The sequence below is a fragment of the Bufo gargarizans genome, chromosome 5 (genome assembly GCF_014858855.1).
Source record: "Bufo gargarizans isolate SCDJY-AF-19 chromosome 5, ASM1485885v1, whole genome shotgun sequence".
NCBI lineage: Eukaryota > Metazoa > Chordata > Amphibia > Anura > Bufonidae > Bufo > Bufo gargarizans.
In genome coordinates, this window is record NC_058084.1 from 466,083,431 (window position 1) to 466,109,625 (window position 26,195).

The 26,195-nt window shown below is 46.4% G+C and overlaps 2 protein-coding genes across 2 annotated transcripts; one reads left to right on the plus strand and one right to left on the minus strand.

Moving 5' to 3' along the window:
- The first annotated feature begins 4,609 nt into the window (after window positions 1–4,609).
- Window positions 4,610–19,103, plus strand: CDK5 (cyclin dependent kinase 5). The gene is made up of 12 exons (XM_044293257.1): window positions 4,610–4,685; window positions 5,449–5,537; window positions 5,620–5,687; window positions 5,848–5,908; window positions 6,366–6,422; window positions 7,474–7,569; window positions 8,586–8,660; window positions 8,750–8,846; window positions 8,992–9,061; window positions 9,162–9,222; window positions 17,548–17,628; window positions 18,167–19,103. Exons 1-12 carry the CDS (start codon window positions 4,649–4,651, stop codon window positions 18,251–18,253), a joined length of 879 nt encoding a protein of 292 aa, XP_044149192.1. The 5' UTR covers window positions 4,610–4,648; the 3' UTR covers window positions 18,254–19,103.
- A 2,855-nt stretch (window positions 19,104–21,958) lies between these two features.
- Window positions 21,959–25,854, minus strand: LOC122939083 (neoverrucotoxin subunit alpha-like). Its single transcript, XM_044295055.1, is given in 4 exon segments — window positions 21,959–22,986; window positions 22,988–23,483; window positions 25,508–25,612; window positions 25,751–25,854. Coding segments are annotated over 3 exon segments (1,365 nt in total). The 5' UTR covers window positions 25,590–25,612; window positions 25,751–25,854; the 3' UTR covers window positions 21,959–22,199.
- Window positions 25,855–26,195: the final 341 nt, after the last annotated feature.

The following is a 26,195-nucleotide window of genomic DNA, read 5'->3' on the forward strand; positions in this document are numbered from 1 at the left end:
TCCCCGTAACATCTGGAAGAAAAGACTGTAGACCTAAGTCCAGAAAGGTTCTGGCAAGACGCACACACTGTCCAGATATAACTGCAAAGGGATCAGGTAAATTTTGATAATGTTCACCCTTTCCCTGAGGGTCAAAGATCAACTCTTCCACTGGTCTACCCTCTGAGCGGCAATCTTAGGCCTGCTATCCCAATTTTGAAGGGGGTAATTCCCCCGGCCAAATTCAATGCTGAGGACTTTTGTAGACTCCTGGGGCTCTGGAAGGGTGTCCGGGACATCAAAACTAGGATCTCCTCCTCCTAGCCAGAAACTCTCACACTTATCCCGGCTGATCTTGGACCCAGATGACTCTGAGTAGCGTTCTACCTCCGACAGCACCCAATCTGCCTCCCCTCTTGAAAACACAAAGATAGTTACGTCATCAGCATACACCACCACCCTCAGTGTCGTCTCCGGAGCTGCCCGGTCCTTCCTGACACCTGCCAATGGCCCACGATCAACCCTTCTAAAGAAGGGATCAATCGCGAACATGTACAATAACAGGCTCAAAGGACAACCCTGGCGAACCCCAGATCCCACCTCAAAATGGCAGCCAATCCAATCGTTCACAAGCGGGACACTCTCTCCGCGTGCATACAAAGTCTTAAGCTAATTAACAAACCCCCCGGCAGGCAATATCTCAGAATGACAGACCAGAGGTACTCGTGGTCAACACGGTCAAACGCTTTTGCCTGATCCAAAGACAGCATGTACCCCTTCCAGTGACCTGCCCTGTCCTGCTCCACGGCCTCCCGGACACCGAGTACAGCACGAAAAGTACTGCGGCCTAGAACAGAGCAATGCTGGGCCCCAGAAAGGTGCTGGGGCTCAAACTTCATCGGTTATTAAATAGCACCTTCACCAGAATATTGGAATGGATCTTTATCCTTTGACAGAATGATCAGGGCCGATCTCCTCATTGACTTTGGTAGAGTACCAAAGGAGAGGCACTCAATGAATACCTCAGTCAAAAAGGGAATTAAGGTGTCCTTAATGGTCTTATAAAACTCTGTTGTTAAGCCATCCGGACCTGTCGATTTGTTGGGAGCAAGCCCCTCAATCACCAGACTGACTTCCTCTTTCTGGATCATTTCAGTCAAAACGTCAAGAGAGGGGTCTGCCCCTGGTTCAGGAACAGTTTCAGCCAGGAAAGCCGACATCTTATCAAGATCCCTCTTCGCCATAAGATATGAGTAAAAGGATCTGACGACCTCCAAGATCCCTGATCTGGACCTTCTCAGGGACCCCATACTATCAATCTGTCCTGACACAATCTTACTACTCACTGACATCCTGCAGTTTCTATAAGGGTCGGGCGAGCGGTATTTCCCGTAATCCCCCTCAAAAACCAAAGATGCATGTCAATCATACCGACATCTCATAAGCAAAGACTTCACTCTGGAGATCTCCTCGCGGCTACCCCCAGTCGAGACAAGACGTTCGAGTTTCCTCCTCAGGACCTGATACAGGCGGTACCTACTCAGACTCCTCAGGCTAGAGAGCTGGCGGAAAAATCTCCCCACCCTTTCCTTGAACATCTCCCACCACTCAGACCTACTGCTGCCCCCCATCCGGGGGGTCTCTGTAACATTCAGAGAAAACAAAATTAAACGGCGGTTGGAGAACTCCACAGCAGACCTACCCCTATGATAGGTGAACCCCGGGTGGCCTGGGGTGTGCCAGATGTGGACATCCACCAGGCGAGCCTCACTAGCTATACTATTGAGCGCAATGCTCTATCCTGGGGCCTTGTGATAGTCCCCTCTAAAGACCACCTGCCGACTTGTAAAAAGATAGGGCTTGATCCTCATAAAGAGACACTTCCAGTCCCACTTGGACTGGGGACCATAGATGTTAATTAGACGAAGTTCTTGTCCCTTCATGAGGACATCCAAAATCAGGCACCTCCCCATTTCTAATTAAATAACCTTATAAAAAAAGAAAATGGCTGCACACCATTATACATACATACAATAGAGCTAAGAAATGGGGGTCATTCCAGATAAAAGTGGTACAATACCGACTATAAATTAGTCAATGGAAGCTCTTAGCGCACATATTTGATCATACGTGTGTCGTGCCCATCTACCAGGCGTCAAGCCACCTTGACGCCTGGTAGATGGGCCCGACACACGTTTGATCAAATATGTGCGCTAAGAGCTTCCATTGACTCACTTATAGTCGGTATTGCACCACTTTTATCTGGAATGACCCCCATTTCTTAGCTCTATTGTATGTATGTATAATGGTGTGCAACCATTTTCTTTTTTATAATCATGTTTGCTTCATGGATATGCACCTGTGATTTCTGAAGGTTCTAGTCTAAATAATTCAATAACCTGTCAGCATTCTACCGGTGCGGTAAAAAGGGTCGCTACCCCGCAATACGGCTTGGCCACAAGAGACCTGTAGGAGGCTCCGCGCTTCCACGCCCTTTTAGCTTTAAATATGGGCATCGAATCGGGAAGCCTTGTCTCCTGCAAAAATAAAATGTCAGCTTCAGTCCGGCTAAAAAAAATCAAAGGTCGCAAATCTAGCCGTATCTGACTTAATGCTGGCGACATTAATGGATGCCAGCGTAAACGGAGTGGGTGCCGCCATCATGGGTGAATGAATTAGATGGCTTTCTTTTTCCCACTGCCCATCCATCCTTTCCATCAGATGTTTTTCAAGGAGACAGATGTGTCTATCTCACTTTTGTCCTTGTCCTCTGACTCCAGGCCAGCCCCCACCACTGAGGACATATTTCCCCCAGGAGAAGGAGGCCTGGCGTCCCCCACTGGCCCTGATGTTACCTCAACTCCCGGAATCTCACCCCCGGCTCCCTCCCCCAAAGAGGGGGAGGTGTCACCGATGGCTTGGAACCGGTTTGAGAGACTAATCAGAGGGGGTCGGTTGTACCTTCCTTTGGCATCTATGAAGTGTGTGAGGCTCTATGACAGAGCTTTGGCTGACCTTAGTAGAAAATCTGGATGCGATCCCTTCCAAAGAAGGTTGCAGATGGTATGTGGGTAACCGTGTTTCCTGAAAGCTTAAGTTTTACCATAAAGGTCCAGGCCCCAGACCAGATGCCATATTTATCCCTGTTCTTTTTGGGAACCTCCACCACCTCCCCATATCGGCCAAATCACGTCATGATGCAAGTACACGAGAGTGACTCGTTACGGGTTAAAACAGTCACCCTCTTGATGTTCTTCTGATGAGATACCGCCTGGACGCCAAAGTCTTGCCAGCTGGGCTTATTCTTTGCCACCTTATAGTTAGACCAGAAGAGCTCAAGCCCCTCCAGCCAAACAAAGCTGATTGATTGTTCTCTCCCCTCTCTTTAGAGCCTCCAAAAGACACCACTGCAAAAAGGCATCCTTAGAGCCAGAGGACAAGGAGGGCCCCCTATTTCCCCCGGCTACGAAATTAGCATAGCTACGCACAGGGGCAACCGGACCAGGCCCCCCACCCTCTCCACTTACCAATGACCCTCCACCACCCACCCTCACTTATAATGGATACTGTGCCCAACCTTCCTACCCTCCTACCACTACTCACTCCACCATCCAAACCCGGGCCCCAGGCACATTTTTATTAACACAAACATTCTCCCCCACATTCTCCACTCATTCCCTCACTCATACTGGCTGAACCGGTGTGGTTTGGTGTAAGGTTTGGTGCCTCAGCATCACTGGGCCCCGGGGCCAGAGCTGCCTCCAAAGGACAGGCCACCAGTCCCTTATGTAGGGGCCAGTCAGCATGCTTACCCTGTTTAGAAGCAGCCCTAACCCCGCTTTTATCATTGCCCTCCGCTTCATCAATACTATTCTTTACAACTTTTGGGCACCGCTGATCCGAACCCAGGCGCTGATGATCTGTTCTTTTATGGCGCCGCTCATCTGGACCGGCAGCGCCAATGTAAAACAAAGGTCTTCTTAGCTTTTTTAGTTTTTCCACCCCCAGGCGTCTCCTAAAGTCCTGGAAATGCACTGGGGACTCCAGGAGCTCGATCTCCTCCATGAGGGTCTCTCCTGGGCTACAGGTCTCGTACTCATCCCCCGAGCCGCAGCGGGTGACATTGCTGCTTGGCGTGCAGGCGGCCCACTGTCCGGAATCTGCTGCTGCTCCTTTCAGGCTGCCAGGTGGGTCTTGCTGGTCACTATCATCATCCTCGACTACTTGGTCTTCCTCCACCTGGCTGTCAGGCTGCAGTCCCATCTGCCTTCCCTCCTTCTCCTCTGCCATCTTCTGAAAATGATCTTCGTTTAGGAGTTTCTCCTGAAACGCGTCGCTTTTTTCCCTTAGAACAGTCCTTCTTTCCTCCAACTCGCCAATCTCAGCGCACCGCCGCCATATTGCTCCTCAGACCCTATGGGAGGTGTATAAATATGGCCGCTATTTATCTAGCTAGGATGGCGCCACCCACATCTCCATAACAACCAGTGGGCGGGCTTAGCGTCGGCCTATTACCATGGAAATGACTTCTAGGCTGACGTCACCCTGGCGGCTCTTCCTATTGGTCAGGAGAAGGCCTCTTTTGCACTGCCTTTATGTGTAGATTATTGGTTGGGCGTGGTGAGGAAAGAGCGCATGCGCAGTGCGAGAGAGGCCTGACAGCGGCGACATGCAGAAGTACGAGAAGCTGGAAAAGATAGGAGAGGGTGAGGAAAAGCGGGGAGGCGAGCAGGAGAGGCCGGGGATGCGGGCCTGCACCCTGCTTATAGGGCGGGGACCTCCGTATTGTGTCTGTAGTACTGCCCGCGTCCTCCTTCATTATATTACAGCATCAGACCACTGCCCTCATCCTCCTCCATTGTATTGTAGTCTCAGACTACTGTCCTCATCCTCCTCCATTGTATTGTATTGTAGTCTCAGACTACTGTCCTCATCCTCCTCCATTGTATTGTAGTTTCAGACTACTGTCCTCATCCTCCCCCATTGTATTGTAGTTTCAGACTACTGTCCTCATCCTCCTCCATTGTATTATCGTGTCAGACTACTGCCCTCATCCTCCTTCATTGTATTGTAGTCTCAGACTACTGTCCTCATCCTCCTCCATTGTATTGTAGTCTCAGACTACTGCCCTCATCCTCCTCCATTGTATTGTAGTCTCAGACTACTGCCCTCATCCTCCTCCATTGTATTGTAGTCTCAGACTACTGCCCTCATCCTCCTCCATTGTATTGTAGTCTCAGACTACTGCCCTCATCCTCCTCCATTGTATTGTAGTCTCAGACTACTGCCCTCATCCTCCTCCATTGTATTCTCAGACTACTGCCCTCATCCTCCTCCATTGTATTATCAGACTACTGCCCTCATTCTCCTCCATTGTAGAGGACTCCCTGTCCCCATCCTTCTTCCTTGTACCGGACTACTCTCCTCATCCTCCCCCTTACTGACGGTGTACTGGTTGATCTCCTGCAGGTACTTATGGCACCGTGTTCAAAGCAAAGAACCGTGAGACCCATGAGATTGTGGCTCTGAAGCGCGTGAGGCTGGATGACGACGATGAGGTGAGGGGGGCTGTGCCTGTTGTAGGCCGTGGTCTGTACGTGGGGTCTCTGCTCTGTGTCACCCCCACGTCTCTCTCCGCAGGGGGTCCCCAGCTCCGCTCTCCGGGAGATCTGCTTACTGAAGGAGCTGAAGCACAAGAACATAGTAAGGTAAGGCGAGGGCCACCAACTACTCCTCCGACCCTCCGGGTATAGGGGGCATCTCCTCAGATGTTGGGGGTGGTAGTGAGATAAGAAGGAGCAGCCTATGTCCACACTGCCTCCCTGGAGGAGCGCATGTTGTCCTATATGGTGTCCTTGTCATCGGCAGGTTACACGACGTCCTGCACAGTGACAAGAAGCTGACGCTGGTCTTTGAGTATTGTGATCAGGTGAGTGTTTGCCGCACCTCGTACATGTTGGGGGTGTTAGTTACAACATCGGCTATGTCTGCCTTATAAATTACAGTCGTCCCCCAATGGATTGTATTAACCGGTCCTGCGGTCTCCCTAGTCAGAGAGCGGTCACATGGAGGGACTGCAGGGATGGGATCCGGCAGAGCAGGTCTGGTGCTAGCAGTAATGGCGCCAAATGTAGGCGACCATGTTATTATACCGACTCCCCCGCCGGCCAATATAAATGGCCTTCCATTGTCACAACCCCATCTGCCTGCGAGGGCAAGGATTGAGATGCGTGGGCAGCGCAGGAGTGGCCTCGGATCCACAGCAAGGAGTGCCAGGAATTGAGGGGTAAGGTCCTGGCAGGGCACTGGTCACATTGTCTGCAGGATTTTCAGAGACGGTGCCGTTTTGTGTCTTCGCTCTTTATTTTTTCTCCTCTCTATTACAGGATCTGAAGAAATACTTCGACAGCTGTAATGGCGACTTGGACCCAGAAATCGTAAAAGTAAGATTCTGCGTGACTTCCACCGCTGCGAGGGGTGTACTGACCCGGGGGGCATGGTGGCCCCCTCTCGCTTTCTCAGCATAAATCAGTTTGGACGGCCAGTTACTATTATGCTCAGTGCCGCCCGTCCCTCTCCCCCTCCCCCGCCGCTGCCGTTCCGTTGCTCGCCCAGGTCCCCAGTCGTTCCTGCTTCCGGGACCCCTGGACACCCGGGAAATGCTCAGCTAATCCCTGGCTGAAAGCCGAGAACTGCGGGGTACAGGGGGGCGGTGGACGTGTGTATGGCTTCTTATGCCGTTCTATACCGTAAAAAATCGACAGGACCACCCCTTTAAAGGGAACGTCCCATAAATGTATTTAATGTGTCAAGGGCTGGCAATATTGGGACCGCACACACTTTCTTCCTATACATTGCGTGTACAGGTGTTGTTATATGGCGGCTCCAATGAATTGGAGTTAAAGGGGTCGTCTGACCTCAGAAAATGGCATTCGCAATGTAGACACAGTTAATACAAGGCACTTACTAATGTATTGTGATTGTCCATGTTGCTTCCTTTGGTGGCTGGATTCATTTTTCTATCACATTATACACTGCTCGTTTCCATGGTTATGACCACCCTGGAATCCATCAGCGGTGGCCGTGCTCGCTCACTATAGGAAAAAGCACTGACCTATGCCCACTCCAGCGGGCCCGGCCACCAGAGAGGCCGGCGCATTTTCCTATTTTGTGCAAGCACAACCACCTGGATTAGAGTGGCCGTAACCATGGAAACGAGCAGTGCATAATGTGATGGAAAAATGAATCCAGCCAGCAAAGGAGTCAATATGGACAATTACGATACATTAGTAAGTGCCTTGTATTAAAGGGGTTCTGCAGTTTGTTTAAACAGATGATCTAACCTCTGGATAGATCATCAGCATCTGATCGGCGGGGGTCCGACACCTGGGATTATGCAGCCTATGGGTATGACCGCCACATAACATCAGAGCCCCCCTGTATCTGCACGGGATTGTGTTCAATATTCAGTGTGAACGTCTCTGTCTCCTATAGTCCTTCATGTATCAGCTGCTGAAAGGTCTGGCGTTCTGCCACAGTCGTAATGTTCTGCACCGAGACCTCAAGCCCCAAAACCTGCTCATCAACCGGGTAAGAATACGGGACGGGAATGAGACTTAAAGGGGTCCTCTCACTTCACAATGTTAATACAAGGCTCTTACTAATATACTATTATCCATATTGCCTCCTTTCCTGTCTGGATTCATTTTTCCATCACATTATACACGGCTCGTTTCCATGGTTACAGACCACCCTGTAATCCATCAGTGCTGGTTGCGCTGGCACACTATAGGAAAAAGCGTCAGCCTCTCTGCTGGCCGATACCGTAGGAGCGCACATAGGCTACTGCTTTATCCTATAATACTGCCTCCTATGTACAAGAATATAACTACTATAATACTGCCTCCTATGTACAAGAATATAACTACTATAATACTGCCTCCTATGTACAAGAATATAACTACTATAATACTGCCCCTATGTACAAGGATATAACTACTATAATACTGCCTACTATGTACAGGAATATAACTACTATAATACTGCTCCTGTGTACAAGAATATAACTACTATAATACTGCCCCTATGTACAAGGATATAACTACTATAATACTGCCTCCTATGTACAAGAATATAACTACTATAATACTGCTCCTGTGTACAAGAATATAACTACTATAATACTGCCTCCTATGTACAAGAATATAACTACTATAATACTGCTCCTATGTACAAGAATATAACTACTATAATACTACTCCTATGTACAAGAATATAACTACTATAATACTGCTCCTATGTACAAGAATATAACTACTATAATACTGCCTCCTATGTACAAGAATATAACTACTATAATACTGCCTCCTATGTACAAGAATATAACTACTATAATACTGCCTCCTATGTACAAGAATATAACTACTATAATACTGCCTTCTATGTACAAGAATATAACTACTATAATACTCTCCTATGTACAAGAATATAACTACTATAATACTGCTCCTATGTACAAGAATATAACTACTATAATACTGCCTCCTATGTACATGTATCGCCTTCCTTTGGGTTCTCCTGTAATTCTGACCTGTGTGCTCTCACAGAACGGAGAGTTGAAGCTGGCGGACTTCGGTTTGGCTCGGGCGTTTGGTATTCCGGTTCGCTGTTACTCCGCTGAGGTGAGTCTGGTATTGATCTGTTGTGGGTTGCAGCCGAAGACTCCCCTGCACCTATGGAACGCTCCACTTATAACTAGGCCTCCCTCTAGGTGGTGACTCTTTGGTATCGTCCTCCTGATGTGCTGTTTGGTGCTAAGCTTTACTCCACGTCCATAGACATGTGGTCGGCCGGCTGCATCTTTGCAGGTAAGTGTCTCCGGCCTAACGCTCTGTGTGATACGGCGCGGTTTGTTATATTTGCAGATATTATGTGATTTCTGGAGTATCGGGTGGCAGATTACTGGAATTCATTCTTACCTCTGAAGCTTCGTGTCCTGTTCTTCCTCCCCAGAGCTGGCGAATGCTGGGCGGCCGCTGTTTCCGGGAAATGATGTAGACGACCAGCTGAAACGGATTTTCCGATATCCTTACTGAGCCTGTGATGTGGCGCTGTGTTGGGGCGCAGGCTTACTTTAGGGCGCTCACCCTGTACAGTTAGGGCTTTTCCTTAACCAAGCACACATTACTGGGAACCCCGACTGAGGAGCAATGGCCGACCATGACCAAACTGCCGGACTATAAGGTGAGTCAGTTGGCAAAAGAAAACCGGACATCAACCATCGTTTGACAACGGCGCCGTCTAGTGGTAAAGACGTATGACACTATTCACCGCGACCACTACATGTGTCCATGCTCTTAACACCTTAAGGACCAGCGCCGTACATGTATGGCGCAGTGATCGGGCGGGTGCAGGAGATGCGCCTGCCCGATCCGCGACAGGGGTCTGGCAGCCACTGATAGCCGGATCCCTGCTGCATGCGCTGGCATTGGTAAACTCACCGATGCCGGCGCATTAACCCTTGATGTGCCGCGATCAGCGCTGACCATGGCACGTGCGATGTCCGTGTAGGGAGGGAGAAGCTATCGGGTCCCCGTGCTGCTGTGACGGGGACCCGTTGGCAGGGAAGGCAGCTCGATGCCTTCCGTGACAGCCTGTGAATCCAGCCCCCTGTATAACGCTGTGTAATCAGGGCCGTCTTTAAAAAGGGGCAGCTGCCCTGGGCCCAGTTGCTCCTGGGGGGGCCCAAGGCAGCTGCCTCTTGAGCCCTGCTAGCCACTGCACTGGGTGTCAGGCTGTCAGCTACACAGGGGATGCTGCCATGCCATGCCTGCCGGCACTCCAGGCAGCATACTGTGAGAGCTGTGATTCTCTAGGACCTTAGATGACATCATCACCATGTGACCAATAACCTAGCAATATTACTGGTCACATGGCTATGAGGTCATCAAGGTCCTTTCTACCAGGAGTGTTGCTGTAGAAGTTTGCCTTAACTGTGAAGCTTTTTTGTGTGAAGATTACATCAGAAAAAGGTGACAGGGGCTGTTATGCTAATATACTGTAAAATACTGTATAGTGTGGGTGCTGTATATTGTGAAGTGCTATACTGCTGTACTGTATAGTGTGGGGGCCTGTATACTGTGGGTGCTGTATATTGTGGAGTGCTGTACTGTATACTGTGGGTGCTGTATATTGTGGAGTGCTGTACTGTATAGTGTGGGTGCTGTATATTGTGGAGTGCTGTACTGTATAGTGTGGGTGCTGTATATTGTGGAGTGCTGTACTGTATAGTGTGGGTGCTGTATATTGTGGAGTGCTGTACTGTATAGTGTGGGTGCTGTATATTGTGGAGTGCTGTACTGTATACTGTGGGTGCTGTATATTGTGGAGTGCTGTACTGTATAGTGTGGGGGCCTGTATACTGTGGAGTGCTGTACTGTATACTGTGGGTGCTGTATATTGTGGAGTGCTGTACTGTATAGTGTGGGGGCCTGTATACTGTGGGTGCTGTATATTGTGGAGTGCTATACTGCTGTACTGTATAGTGTGGGGGCCTGTATACTGTGGGTGCTGTATAGTGTGGGGGCCTGTATAGTGTATACTGTGGGTGCTGTATATTGTGGAGTGCTATACTGCTGTACTGTATAGTGTGTGGGGGGCTGTATATTGTGGAGTGTTATACTGCTGTACTGTATAGTGTGGGGTGCTGTATCATGTATTGCACATACAAGAGACAAAACGGACGGCACTCACCGATGCTTGCTGAAACAATTCCTTTATTCCTGGTAGAGAGCGGACAACATACACAAGTGCTCCAGCTGAGTTAGATAACGGCCGTTTCGCACCTTAGTGCTTCGTCCGGCCCATAAAAATGTTTTATGGGCCAGACGAAGCACTAAAGTGCGAAACGGCCGTCGTCTAACTCAGCTGGAGCACTTGTGTATGTTGTCCGCTCTCTACCAGGAATAAAGGAATTGTTTCATCAAGCATCGGTGAGTGCCGTCCGTTTTGTCTCTTGTATGTGCAATATCATTGAAGCAGTAATTGCCTGGTTACACGTTAGACAGAGCACCACCGGCAGCAGCGATGCCGCATATGTATTCCTGCCAAGTACTCCGGTGACGAGTGTGTCGACATAAGGGATTCATTATTGGTTGAGTGCAGTGCCACTCTTCTTTACTACAATCGCAGCTGTATCATGTATAGTTTGGGGTGCTGTATACGGTGAGGTTCTATACTGCTCTACTGTATACTGTGGGGTGCTGTATACTGTGGACTGCTCTGCTATATACTGGGGAACTGTATAGTGTGGGGTGCTATACTGCATACTGTGGGTTGCTGTATACTATAGGGTGCTATACTGCATACTGTGGGGTGTTGTATACTATAGGGTGATATACTGCATACTGTGGGGTGCACTGTAACACTAGGGTGAGCCCTGGTCTCCTTCCTGCGGAGTGGTGCCCACTTCCAGCCTGAGCCCAGCTGCCCAGAGCACTGATCCTGAGCCGCTGGAGTCTTCAGAACTGGAAGTATTTACAGTCATTCACTGGACTCTACCAGATGTGTGGATGTTTTGTGTGTGTGTTGTGATGGAGGGCGTGATTGCCTGCTAAGGTGTGGGAAGGGGGGATCCAGGGGGCCCAAGTACATTTTTGCCCAGGTTTCAATCAATATTAAAGACGGCCCTGTGTGTAGTACATTTAAATTTACATTTTTTTTGTAAAAAAAATAGGGGAAAAAAAGAAAAGTACACATATTGGGTATCTCCGCTTTCGTATCGACCGGCTCTATAAGAATATTACGACCTAACCCCTCAGATGAACACCAAAAAAATAAAAATAAATAAAAACTGTTTCTAAAAAGCCATTTTTTGTCACCTTACATCACAAAAAGTGTAATAGCAAGCGACCAAAGAGACATATGCCCCCCAAAATAGTGCCAATCAAACAGTCATCTCATCCCGCAAAAAATTAGCTCCTACTTAAGGCCTCATGCACACGACCGTTGTTGTGTCCGTTGTTCCGTTTTCCGTGATTTTCTGCGGACCCATTGACTTTCAGTGGGTCCGTTGAAAACTCTGATAATGCACTGTTTGTCATCCGCGTCCGTGTTTCCAGTCCGTCCAAAAAATATGACCTGTCCTATTTTTTTCACAGACAACGGTTCGCGGACCCATTCAAGTCAATGGGTCCGTTAAAAAAAAACACGGAGGCACACAAGATTGTCGTCCGCGTCCATTTTTTTTCCTATCATTTGCAAGGCAAACTTGACTTAGATTTTTTTTTTTCACTTTCCTTCATGTCTGGTGATCCTCCAAAAATCAAGGAAGTTACACGAAAACAAAAGCGGAAACGGATCACGGAACAACGGAACCCCGTTTTGCAGACCGTGAAAAAATACTGTCGTGTGCATAAGGCCTAAGACAATCGCCCAAAACAGAAAAAAAACTATGGCTTTCAGAATGTGGAGACACTAAAAAAATGTTTTTTTTCAAAAATGCTTTATTACGTAAAACTGAAACAAAAAAGTTGTAATATTTGGTATTTTCGCATCCGTAACAACCTGCTCTATAAAAATACCATATGATCTAACCTGTCAGATGAATGTTGTAAATAACAAAAAATAAAAATAGTGCCAAAACAGCTATTTTGTTACCTTGCCTCACAAAAAGTGTAGTATAGAGCAACCAAAAATCATCTGTACCCTAAAATAGTACCAACAAAACTGCCACCCTTATCCTGTAGTTTACAAAATGGGGTCACTTTTTGGGAGTTTCTACTCTAGGGGTGCATCAGGGGGGCTTCAAATGGGACATGGCAACTTAAAATTATCTCAGTGAAATCTGCCCTCAAAAACCATATGGCGTTCCTTTCCTTCTGCGCCCTGCCGTGTGCCCGTACAGCAGTTTAAGACCACATAGGGGGTGTTTCTGTAAACTACAGAATCAGGGCCATAAATCATGAGTTTTGTTTGGCTGTTAACCCTTGCTTTGTAACTGGAAAAAATGGATTGAACTGGAAAATCTGCCCCAAAAATTTGAAATTCTGAAATTCCATCTTCATTTTCCATGAATTCTTGTGGAACACCTAAAGGGTTAACAAAGTTAGTAAAAATCAGTTTTGAATACTTTGAGGGGTGTAATTTCTAAAATGGGGTCATTTTTGGGTGGTTTCTATTATGTAAGCCTCACAAAGTGACTTCAGACCTGAACTGGTCCTTAAAAAGTTGGTTTTTGAAAGATTTGCTTCTAAGCGTTGTAACGTCCCCCAAACATATGGGTAACGTAAAATAATAACTATTTTTGTAGGTATTACTATGTATTATAGAAGTAGAGAAATTGAAATTTGCCAATTTTTCCCAATTTTTGGTAAATTCGGTATTAATTTTTTTTTTTATAAATTAAAAATGAAATTTTTTGACTCCCATTTTACCATGAAGTACAATATGTGACGATAAAACAATCTCAGAACGGCCTGGGTAAGTAAAAGCGTTTTAAAGTTATCACCACATAAAGTGACACTGGTCAGATTTTCAAAAAATGGCCTTGTCCTTAAGGTGAAATATAGCCTAAAGGGGTTAAGGGCTGTTTCACACGAGCGGATGCCGTGCGTGACATCCGCTGCGTGAATGACAGCCAAGACCCGATGCAGACTGCAGAGGCACGGAGCATTAACATGACTGATACTGCTCCGTGCCTCTCTGTGACCTCTTTACTACGAAATCACGGTGACAACTTTATCTCACAGAGAGGCACGGAGCAGTATCAGTCATGTTAATGCTCCGTGCCTCTGCAGTCTGCATCGGGTCTTGGCTGTCAGTCACGCAGCCGATGTCACGCACGGCATCCGCTCGTGTGAAACAGCCCTAAGGGGTTGGCCACTTTATGTGCACTTTTTTTTTAAATGAGACCGGAATATAGGCAGCATCACATGGGGTGATATGTTGGGGGCGTCCATGCCTGATCTGCACTGTTTGCCTCATCGCTTTGTGCACCAGGCGTAAAGACTGCTCCAGCCCCCTGGACCGAAGAAGTTTTTCACCAATATTTCTCATTTTATGGAACGGCCGGCCCATAATCGAACAGTCCGATCCTATTTTTTAACTTCTCCCTGATAGAGCTCTATGATGGTGACCAGGACCTTACACTGTCCCTGTACATAGTGCACACAGCAGCAGGGAGCTGACCATGGACGGCTTCAGCAGCGTCCTGGCTGCCATGGTAACTGATCGGAGCCCCAGGGTTACACTGCTGATTGGAGCTACCACCAATGAGGAGGAGGGGACGCTGTGGCCACTGCCACCAAAGTCTTTAATACTGGGAGGGGGGGGTGCACTGTGCCTGAGGCACGCTGGGACTCGTCAGGATTTCTGCAGTCCTTCCCACAGACACCTGTTTACACTGGACTTCCTTGGGTATGTGATCAGGTGAAAACCCCTATGAAGTATGTCATTGTCATTTTACATATTACGCAGGGAACTGCCGATCCATGAAAAGGCTGTCCCTGTGTAGGGACTTACTGGCTATGCTCCATGGGAAAACCATATGCAGATGGATCTCCCTAGGAGTCACGTCCCAAGGCTTGTTAGAATGTCTGAGCCATGTCCACAAGGTGGTGCTAGCGAGGTGGTACCGTGATGGTGTCCGTCCCTTTAAATAAACAAAGCTTGATCACTGTGTACTGAAAAGTGCAACTTTCTTTCAGACTTTGTCTCAATTCCTTTCCATCTTCAACATCTCTGCTTGCTGTGAATGGCTGGAAACACAACTGTGCAGCTTTCAACCATGGAGAGGCGACAGACTAAGGAAACGTGCAGATGTATCTATGGAGGCTGTGGACCCATCTTGATCCTGTCCAACCAGCAGTCAGCTCTTTTGTAACAATCCATGCATCTGGGTTTCCAGTCATTCACAGCAAGCAGAGTTGCTGACAGTGAAGAAGTAAAACACCTAAAGTCACATGGACGGCATTCACACAACCGTGAAAAAAAAAAAATATATATATATATATATATATATATAGTCGTATGAATGTACCCTTTAGAAAGTCTTGTGAGCAGAAATAGGACTGGTTTGCAGCCCCTGGGTGTAAGCATGAATGTTTTCATTCACTAACAGGAAGCAGAGATATTGAAAATGGTCTTAAAAATTGCACCAACATACAAGGTGTAGTTTTATTTAAAAAAGTTGCTTGTGTGGCTGTATAATAAATGTGATATCTTGCATTTTGCTATTTTGCCACTAGATGGCAGCAACATCTTAGAAGGCTTCTCTGGGCTCACAGTTGTGATGGCCTATCCTTGGGGCTCATGCACACGACCGTATGTATTTTGCGATCTGCAAAAAATACAGATGACGTCCGTGCGCATTCCTTATTTCACGGAACGGAACAGCCGGCCCCTAATAGAACAGTCCTATCCTTGTCCGTAATGCGGACAATAATAGGGCATGTTCTATTTTTGGCGGAACTGAAACGGAATGCACACGGAGTAACTTCCGTTTGTTAGTTTTTTTTGCAGACCCATTGAAATTATTGGTTCCGTAAATGGTCCGCAAAAGGACGGAACGGACACGGAAAGAAAATACAGGTCCTTCTAAAAAAATTAGCATATTGTGATAAAGTTCATTATTTTCTGTAATGTACTGATAAACATTAGACTTTCATATATTTTAGATTCATTACACACAACTGAAGTAGTTCAAGCCTTTTATTGTTTTAATATTGATGATTTTGGCCACAGATCTAAAAAAATTAGCATATCATGAAAAGGTTCTCTAAACGAGCTATTAACCTAATCATCTGAATCAACTAATTAACTCTAAACACCTGCAAAAGATTCCTGAGGCTTTTAAAAACTCCCAGCCTGGTTCATTACTCCAAACCGCAATCATGGGTAAGACTGCCGACCTGACTGCTGTCCAGAAGGCCATCATTGACACCCTCAAGCAAGAGGGTAAGACACAGAAAGACATGTCTGAAGGAATAGGCTGTTCCCAGAGTGCTGTATCAAGGCACCTCAGTGGGAAGTCTGTGGGAAGGAGAAAGTGTGGCAGAAAACGCTGCACAACGAGAAGAGGTGACCGGACCCTGAGGAAGATTGTGGAGAAGGACCGATTCCAGACCTTGGGGGACCTGCGGAAGCAGTGGACTGAGTCTGGAGTAGAAACATCCAGAGCCCCCGTGTACAGGCGTGTGCAGGAAATGGGCTACAGGTGCCGCATTCCCCAGAAACAGCGGCAGAAGCGCCTGACCTGGGCTACAGAGAAGCAGCACTGGACTGTTGCATGTCATTCGGAAATCAAGGTGCCAGAGTCTGGAGGAAGACTGGGGAGAGGGAAATGCCAAAATGCCTGAAGTCCAGTGTCCAGTCCCCACAGTCAGTGATGGTCTGGGCGCCATGTCAGCTGCTGGTGTTGGTCCACTGTGTTTTATCAAGGGCAGGGTCAATGCAGCCGCTATCAGGAGATTTTGGAGCACTTCATGCTTCCATCTGCTGAAAAGCTTTATGGAGATGAAGATGTCATTTTTCAGCACGACCTGGCACCTGCTCACAGCGCCAACACCACTGGTAACTGGTTTACTGACCATGGTATTACTGGGCTCAATTGGCCTGCCAACTCTCCTGACCTGAACCCCATAGAGAATCTGTGGGATATTGGGAAGAGAAAGTTGAGAGACGCAAGACCCAACACTCTGGATGAGCTTAAGGCCGCTATCGAAGCATCCTGGGCCTCCATAACACCTCAGCAGTGCCACAGGCTGATTGCCTCCATGCCACGCCGCATTGAAGCATCCTGGGCCTCCATAACACCTCAGCAGTGCCACAGGCTGATTGCCTCCATGCCACGCCGCATCGAAGCCTCCTGGGCCTCCATAACACCTCAGCAGTGCCACAGGCTGATGCCTCCATGCCACGCCGCATTGAAGCATCCTGGGCCTCCATAACACCTCAGCAGTGCCACAGGCTGATTGCCTCCATGCCACGCCGCATTGAAGCATCCTGGGCCTCCATAACACCTCAGCAGTGCCACAGGCTGATTGCCTCCATGCCACGCCGCATTGAAGCAGTCATTTCTGCAAAAGGATTCCGGACCAAGTATTGAGTGCAGAACTGAACATAATTATTTGAAGGTTGACTTTTTTTTGTATTAAAAACACTTTTCTTTTATTGGTTGGATGAAATATGCTAATTTTTTTAGATAGGAATTTTGGGTTTTCATGAGCTGTGGCCAAAATCATCAATATTAAAACAATAAAAGGCTTGAACTACTTCAGTTGTGTGTAATGAATCTAAAATATATGAAAGTCTAATGTTTATCAGTACATTACAGAAAATAATGAACTTTATCACAATATGCTAATTTTTTGAGAAGGACCTGTATACGTTTGTGTGCATTAGGCCTTAAAGGGATGTTTTCCATGGAGCCCCACTCCTCCATCGTTCTTTACCAGGCGCAGCGCCGTGCTTTTAATAGTGGCCATGTCTGGTATTGCAGGTTACTGCGACTGTCCCATTCACCCCGCACTCACGTTCCATCACGCGTTTTTCGTGTTTTTGTTTTCTCAGCCCTACCCCATGTATCCGGCTACCACGTCTCTAGTGAATGTTGTACCCAAGCTGAATGCCACTGGAAGAGACTTGCTACAGGTAAGTGCCTCTGTATCAGAGATGCGGAACTACAACTCCCAGCATGCGTAGACAGCCGGCCTCCCTGTGATAATCTCCTTCACCCTTTTATCTGTTGAGTCTGTTTGGACTTTCCATACTACCTGGAAACCACCATCAAGGTGCTGTTGACGGATCTGTTATTCTTATGCCTTTTTTCCGGTATTTTAAGTACTTAATGGTGCGTCCTGCGGTTGAGATTTGAGTTTCCTTAATTAACACCCGTCACGGTTCTGCTCGACAAAAGCATTTTTTCGGCAGTAGTTTCATCTACTTGCTGATGGTTTCCAGGTTGCTGCACTTTATTACAGGGGAAGCTTCAGTTTAAAACCTGGGCGGAGACCCCTTTATTGTGGTCCTTTAGAGCCCCCCCCCCTCACTGATGTGACCGTGGCACGCCACAAAAGACCCGGTACCCACGGCTGGATGTATTCGGGGGTGACATGTTATCCCCCCCCCTTCTAATCATCAGATCGAGCCCCTCGCGACCCTTCACTCAGATTCTCTTCTCTGTTTCCAGAACTTGCTGAAGTGTAACCCGGTCCAGAGGATTTCGGCAGACGAGGCGCTTCAACATCCGTACTTTGCAGATTACTGCCCCCCATAATGCACCCCAGAAGCTGCTTCCCATCCCCCTCCCTTTTCCTGGTCTTACATCTTGTCGGTTACTTGCCCACCCTGCACGGCCACCTACCCCAGACTCCTCCCAGCCCCCCATATCAGACTGTAATGGAGACCTACCTGCGTCCTCGTTAGTGTCCAGGTCACTCAGGTGATAGCAGTGCATCATGGGTAGGCGGGGCTTGTTGGGGAAGGCTCCACCCATTTTAGTGGGTGGAGTCCTCTACCAGTGGAATAGGGCCAGTCATTGATACAATAATTGAACGTCTCAGGAGGGTGGGGCTTATTGTTTCTGGGAGGAGCCTGTTCATAACTGATAATCTGTGTATTATGTGGGTGCAGCCCAGCAGGGGGCAGATGAGCGAAACCATTCCAGTCATACAGCCTTCTATCAGGCTCTCGAAACCTCCCCTCCCCTTAATTTATTTTAAACCCCTCCCCCACTGTAGGCGGAGTCCTCACAGTACCTCCCTCTTGTATATTTTAATGTACATTTTTGGATGATTTGTATGCATTTTTTTTTCTTTTACTCTGTAAATGTCCGCCCCGTTTCCAGAGAAATGCAGTTTTATTTTACAGACATTTTCGAGTTTGTGTTTTTTTTTTTTATGTCCTTTCTTACATTTTGCGTTTCATTGGTAAATGTGATGTTGGGAATATCAATTTATTCTGGATTATCGGAGGCTGTTGGAAGCAGGAAAAACGGGCGCAGGTAAGTATCTGAGCGACTCGGACGAGGGCTATGGGTGGACGACTGGGTCAGAGCATCTCCAGGACGGACGGTCTTGTGGGGTGTTCCTGCTATGTAGTGGTCAGTACCTACCAAAAGTGGTCCAAGGTAGGTGAGCCAGTGACAGGGTCATGAGGATTTTCCGTTGAAGTGTTGGTATCAGATACCACAGGGCACTTTCGCAGGTCGTGTGGAGTCCATGTTTTGGTTGCTCAAGGGAGACCTACACAATATTAGGCAGTTCATATTAACGGCTGACTGATGCATATAAATGCTCAGGCCTCCTGTACTGTATGTAGAGGCAGAGCATACTCGGGGCGCGCTCTGTGAGCCTCCTCAAATAACAGGGATCTAGGATCTTTCCTAGACCATATCTTAAATGGGAAGGACTTAAAACAAGTCTTTCCTGTGGGAACCCATCATTTAGCTTGGCGAAGAATGTTCCATCAAAATTGTGTGTGTGTATGTGTATGTGTGTGTGTGTGTGTGTGTGTATATATATATGTATGTGTATGTATATATATATATATATATATATATAGAGATATATATATAGAGATATATATATATATCTCTCATTAATGCTTTGCTAGATTATGAGTCTTGATTCTTCAATATGGAGGTGATCAATTAATTAATTTATTTATTCGCCAATCTAGATGGTATAATTTCACCCACACTATCAAATTAGTCTTAATAAAATGAAATATCATTCTTTGTGTATCTTACCAAGTCCTAGTAGGAATCTCACTTCTGCTCCTAGGAAAGCTGGGTGGTCCATCATAGCGCATCTCACCATGGCTTTCATCTTGATAGACCCCTCTAGAGAGCTCAACATTTCTTCTAATGTGTTTCTCCTTTGTGAGTTTTATGACCACAAACTTATCAGTTAGACACACCTTCCTAGTTTGGAACGTTCCAATCATTGTCGGATGGGCGTGACCATTGATAAAAATTGTGACATCATAACCTTACCCAGAATGCACTTTTGCTACTGTTGTAATGTCGCCTACTCACACCTAGGTGGCACTGCTGTGTAAGCTATTTGCATCATAGTATAAAGGGTTAACTTATGTAAGTCTGAATAAAACATATTCTATACATTTGACCTTAGAGGCTTTAATTCAAAGCTATAGGGATTAATTCTGACACTTGTAGCAATTAGAGACAGACCTCTAGGCGTCTCTTTGGATGTTTCTCACTGTTGATTTATGGACCATAATGATATGAATGGCCTTGTTTTCTCACAGAGATATCAGTACCTCCCGTCATACCAAAGATATGATTAATTGTTACGAAACACACATCTTTACAGACACTCTTTTAGAGACTAATATTCTCCTAATGAGAAAATATATATAATATACTGGATACATGTTGTCTTCCTAACGTATAACAATATAATATAAAGTTATATATATATATATATATGTGTGTGTGTGTCTAAGGACTAAGGCTCATTAAATGAATACATGATTATTATATATTTTGCTTCATTGATAAATGCCTAATTGTATAGGTAATTATCACCAGCTGCATCGAGCTTATCTTTATCTCCCGTCATAAATTTATAAGTAGACAAGGAGGCCTCTTCTCAGACCGGTACATTCATGAGAAGAATAACATTGAAGAGCAGAAACCTTTGTATGACCTTACTTTGGACTACTCAAGACATACAAAATTGTAAATATAGTCGAGCATGGCTCTTAAAGGCAATGAACATTCATCTTGACTAGAATAATTGGATATCAATGCATTTACCTATGAAAAGGGACAACAGGCCACTGTATCTGAATCCTGTGTATATACTATTTATCTGGACACTGTATATACTATACCATTTACCTAGACTGTATACTCTGTGTAAACGTCCAAGGAGGGAACTCACTGTTGCCTTTCCGATAATAAGGGTTCATGCGCACGGCCTTTGCCATTTTTGTAGTCTGCAAATCGCGAATCTGCAAAACGCTGATCCCAGCTGAGAGCCTGCCGCTATATTTTTTCCTCCTTCAGAAATGTCCTATCCCTGTCTGCAAAACGGACAAGACTAGGCCATGTTCCATATTGTTTGCAGGCCCGCAGAGCAGACATGCTGGTGCGGACAGCTCCCGGTGGGCTGTCCTCATCTGCTGCGGCCCAGTCAAAGTGAAAGGGTCCACATCCGACCTGCAAAAAAAACCATTGAGGTGTGCATGAACCCCAACACTAAGAAGACCAATGTATCCGCCCTTTCTAGTAACTTTAGGGAAGTCTGTAATGAGGATGTTTCTTCCTTTTCTTTCCAGGGAATAGAAAAAGTAAAAAAACACCACACAGGGGAGTTTATATAAGTAAAAAGCTTGTCACACATAAAACTTTTTTTTTTTTTTATTGCACTCTATGGTAAAGGAAGGGTTAAATCAATGATTAGATCTCATATGCTGTTAGTAATATGTTAAAAAATATTCAATCAGTAAGTGATAGTGTGCTCTTGTCCAATCACGGGTTGTTGTTTTTGCTCTTCTGCAGTCAATCTGGTTCTTTACCTCCTTTTTTTACGGGTCTGTTACACAACCAAAGCACATCAGGCGTCTTTCACACGAGCGTGACGGATTGGCTACGGATGCGTTCAGTGAAACTCGCACCATTTTGCAAGCAAGTTCAGTCAGTTTTGTCTGCGATTGCGTTCAGTTGTTCAGTTTTTTTTTTTCCGCCCTGGTGAAATACGTTTTGATGCGTTTTTGACGCGCGTGATAAAAAACTGAAGGTTTACAAACAACATCTCTTAGCAACCATCAGTGAAAAACGCATCGCACCTGCACTTGCTTGCGGATGCGATGTGTTTTTCACTGAAGCCCCATTTACTTCTATGGGGCCAGGGCTGCGTGAAAAACGCTGAATATAGAACGTGCTGCGATTTTTCACGCAACGCAGAACTGATGCGTTAAAAAAAACGCTCATGTACACAGCCCCATTGAAATGAATGGGTCAGGATTCAGTGCGGGTGCAATGTGTTCACATCATGAATTGCACCCGCGCGGAAAACTCACTCCTGTGAAAGGAGCAATAGTCTGACTACGATATAAATCAAACCAAACTTTACAGGAGACCGACACTCCGGAGTCATCCCTTCGCCCTTCTTGTAATAATGAATACCGATTCCGGGACATTCACTGCATTCAACAGATGTGACCAGTCGATTGGTGCGTTGCCCTTGTAATCCTTACAATTGATCTATAATTTCTACCTTTTTATGTATCTCGCTTTGTTCGAACCATTGTTTAGTTTCCCCTTCGTTAAAGCTGTCCTGAAGATCCCAAGTTTTCTTGTGAAGCCAGGACTCTAAATGTGAGAGATACGGGTCTGCAGAAGCCAAGGAGGAGAAGTTAAAGCACAATGCGTCCTGAAAGTTTGGATCAAGAATTTCTCTCATCAGCTCTCTTTCCTCTGACACCACTCTGAAACCCTTCAGTTGCTTTAATAATGAATGGACAGTCTCCATCTCCAGCCATCTTCTGATGAGAAATGTCCTGATGTTCTGGTCCCTAAATGGAGATTTCTCTTTACTGGTGAGAATGTTCTCCAGAATAGACTCTTCCATCTTTCCACAACGTATAGATGGCAGTACTTGGGACAACTGGTTCTGGACTGTAGCCCTAAAATGTTGAAAAAGTTTCTTGAACTGGCTGATCTTGTTGTTGAGAGCTGGGAAAGCTATGGCCGCCGGATGTCTCATCATATCGTTACACTCCATGACGACTTCTGACATCTGCTGCAGGATGTTCTCTGCTATGAAAACCAGGTGATCACTAATCTGTCTTACCAAGCTGGCAGCTCTGTCGTCCAAGTTTTTCAAGGGGCACAGCCAGACTTTTATAGGCACGGCCTTTTCCCCATCCTCTCCTAATTGTTTTGGAAGGCTGGCATAGGTTGTCACTGCTTCCTCGTAATTCACTGGGTTTTTCTCCAGAGCAAAGTCCCCATGAAACTTACAGTTGAACTGACTGGACTTCTTTATTCTCTGTGTCCTTCGTCTTCACCTCTCCGGTAACATCTCCTATCTTCATGACCATTACTGTAAGTTTTCCTTCAACATTTTTAGTTGTTTCAGAGGTGGAAATTTTTTGGTCAAAAATGAAGAATGCCTGGGCACCATATAAAATGGCAGTAACCACATGGGTTGCTATCCCTTTGTCTAACACATCTTTGTAGGTGATGTTCTTTGGGCAGAGGAGGTTCAAACTGAGTTGATCAAACCTGGTGGTTCTCAAGTACTTCAGAGTGACTCGAGCTTGTTTCTTCGATTCCTTTGTATCAGTAAAGTATTTTCCAGATCCCCCGACTTGGACCATGCCACTCCACAGACTGAGCTTTAATTCTCCAGAGACATCCAGAGCAGACGACTTGCCAGAAACCGTGTCAGATGCCAGCACTTCAAAATCTGTGCTATTTTGAGGCGTTGTGGAAATATTGTTGGCCAGATCCTCTCTGTTCCATAGAGTAATGCCTAAGACCAAAGACAAAAGATCATTATGAATTACTTAGGGTAGAGGCAGATGTGACGTAGGACACGATGCAGTAGAAAACCAGCGCAGCCTGTGAATATGAGGAAGTCCACACAACAACCCAAGTAAACACCTCACCGTCCATTGTCACATGTGAACACTGATCATGAAAAGGTTTTATGTCCCCCTGAAGAGAGTGCACCACTAGGTGCATTGTGTGCAATCTGGGGGAGTGTAAGGTATTCAACCTATCTGCAAGGTATTATTGATGTTGGACTTTGCCTTGGAATTAAAACAGTCATAACCTGAGATTTAGGCTACATGCACACGACAGATGTTTTTTGTGGTCCACAAATAGCAGATCCGTGATGCTGTTTTGTTTTTTTTTTGTTGTTTTTTTTACATCCACATCCGTTACGTTTGTCCGCAAATTTTGTAGGTTGTGTTTCTGTGTCTTCAGTTTTTTTTTTTTGTGGTCCGCCAAAAAACTGAAGGCTGTTATTCTTGAAATTTAATATATACAGCTTTCCCAGGCTTCCGTTGGTCATCCGCATTTTTTTGAGGACCCATTGACTTCAATGGGTCTGCAAAACGTTTATTGCGGACAAGAATAGGACATGCAATACTTTTTTTGTGGACGGGAAACACGGACAGCGGACGCGGAAAACAAATGGTTGACTACACCGCAATTTTAACAGCTCCATAGAAATGCATGGGTAACCATCCGATCAGCCCAAAAAAATAATGAACGGACGCAGAGAAAAACATGTAGCCTTAAGGGCTCATGCACACGACAGTATTTTGCGTTCCGTATACGGACCGTATTTTGATTCTGTATACAGAACCATTAATATCAATGGGTCCGCAAAAGATGCGGACAGCACTCTGTGTGCTGTCCGCATCTGTTGCTCCGTTCCGTGACCCCGCAAAAATTATGAGACATTTCCTACTCTTGTCCGTTTAGCGGACAAGAATAGGCATCTCTATAATGGGCCTCCTGTTCCGTTCCGCAAATTGCGGAAGGCACACGGGCGGCATCTGTTTTTTGCGGATCCGCAATTTGCAGACCGCAAAAAACGGCACGGCCGTGTGCATGAGCCCTAACACTGTAAATATAGCCTAAGGCCATACAGTGTAAGGCTACTTTCACACTAGCGGCATGGAACTCCGGCAGGCTGTTCCGGCGGGTGATGTTTGCTGTGCTGCCCGCGGTACTCCGGCTCGCCCTCATTATAGTCAATGGGGCCGGAGTTGTAGTTCCCTGCCGGAGTTGTAGCATGCCGGAGTTCCCTGCCGCTAGTGTGAAAGTAGCCTAAGGCCTCATGCACACGACCGTTGTTTTAGTCCGCATCCGAGCCGCAGTTTTTGCGGCTTGGATGCAGACCCATTCCCTTCAATGGGGCCGCAAAATATGCGAACAGAACCTGTCCTATTCTTGTCCGTTTTGCGGACAAGAATAGGCAGTTATACTAATGGCTGTCCGTGCCGTTCTGCAAATTGTGGAACGCACATGGACGCCATCCGTGTTTTGTGGATGTGCAATTTGGGACCACAAAACGCACAATGGTTGTGTGCATGTAGCCTAATTCAAACGTCAGTGTTCGGTCAGTGATTTCCAGGTGCAGCTCTAAACACAGACGAGGAGCAGATCTTCCCCTTATACCTTATGTCTGTGGAGGATCCAGATGGTGCAGCAACTGTTTTCTGTCATCACCTCGCTGGCTCGGATATTTCCATCGGCCCCATAGAAATGAATGGGAGAGGTGGCCGTGCAAGCACTGTGCGCTCCCGTTCATTTCTATGGGGATTCTGGTGGGCCAATAGGAAGGCTTGGTGATGGCCAGACCCGGCACCGCCGGCCACCACTTTGCCGGCCTCATGTTAGGCTTTGTTTTAGAAATAGGTGCGGGTTCCAGAGGCGGGACCCGCAGCTATCAGACAATGGGGCATATCCTAGGGATATGCCCCATCGTCTGAGAGGACACAACCCCTTGGAGACAAGATATCATTTTGCTTATGGAGTTACCTGGAACAAGTTTCTCTTCATAACAATTGTACAACATCCCGAGAGAGAAGGGGCGTCCTAGAGATGGGATTTCTAGAGTCATTTTGATTGATGTCCTTGGTTCTCCTGCAGGGAAACAGAGCATCGCAGCCTGAAGTCCATGAAGGGCTTGTTACATCTGCACCTGGACTTTGTGTTCACCTTTGAATATCATGTATCTATCTACATACAGATATAAATTACATTAAACACACCGTTACTCACCTAGTCCTGATCCTTAGTTTTAGCGGGTTTTGTCCAAAGCTGAATTCACAATTCTGTAGGTGTCAGAAGTGAAATCTCCCAGCATTCCTTGCTCAGTCAGCCTCTTGTCATAGAAACATAGAATATGTCGGCAGATAAGAACCATTTGGCCCATCTAGTCTGCCCAATATACTGAATCCTATGGATAGCCCCGGCCCTATCTTATATGAAGGATGGCCTTATGCCTATCCCATGCATGCTTAAACTCCTCCACTGTATTTGCAGCTGCCACTTCTGCAGGAAGGCTATTCCCTGCATCCACTACTCTCTCAGTAAAGTAATACTTCCGGATATTACTTTTAAACCTTTGCCCCGCTAATTTAACACTATGTCCTCTTGTAGCAGTTTTTCTTCTTTTAAATCTTCTCTCCTCTTTTACCTTGTTGATTCCCTTTATGTATTTAGC

Coding starts and splice junctions, on each gene's coding strand:
- CDK5 (XM_044293257.1), top strand. CDS start 4,649: ATGCAGAAGTACGAGAAGCTGGAAAAGATAGGAGAGG. Junction 5,909..6,365: donor TCTTTGAGTATTGTGATCAG/GTGAGTGTTTGC, acceptor TCTCTATTACAG/GATCTGAAGAAATACTTCGA. Junction 8,661..8,749: donor TTCGCTGTTACTCCGCTGAG/GTGAGTCTGGTA, acceptor GCCTCCCTCTAG/GTGGTGACTCTTTGGTATCG.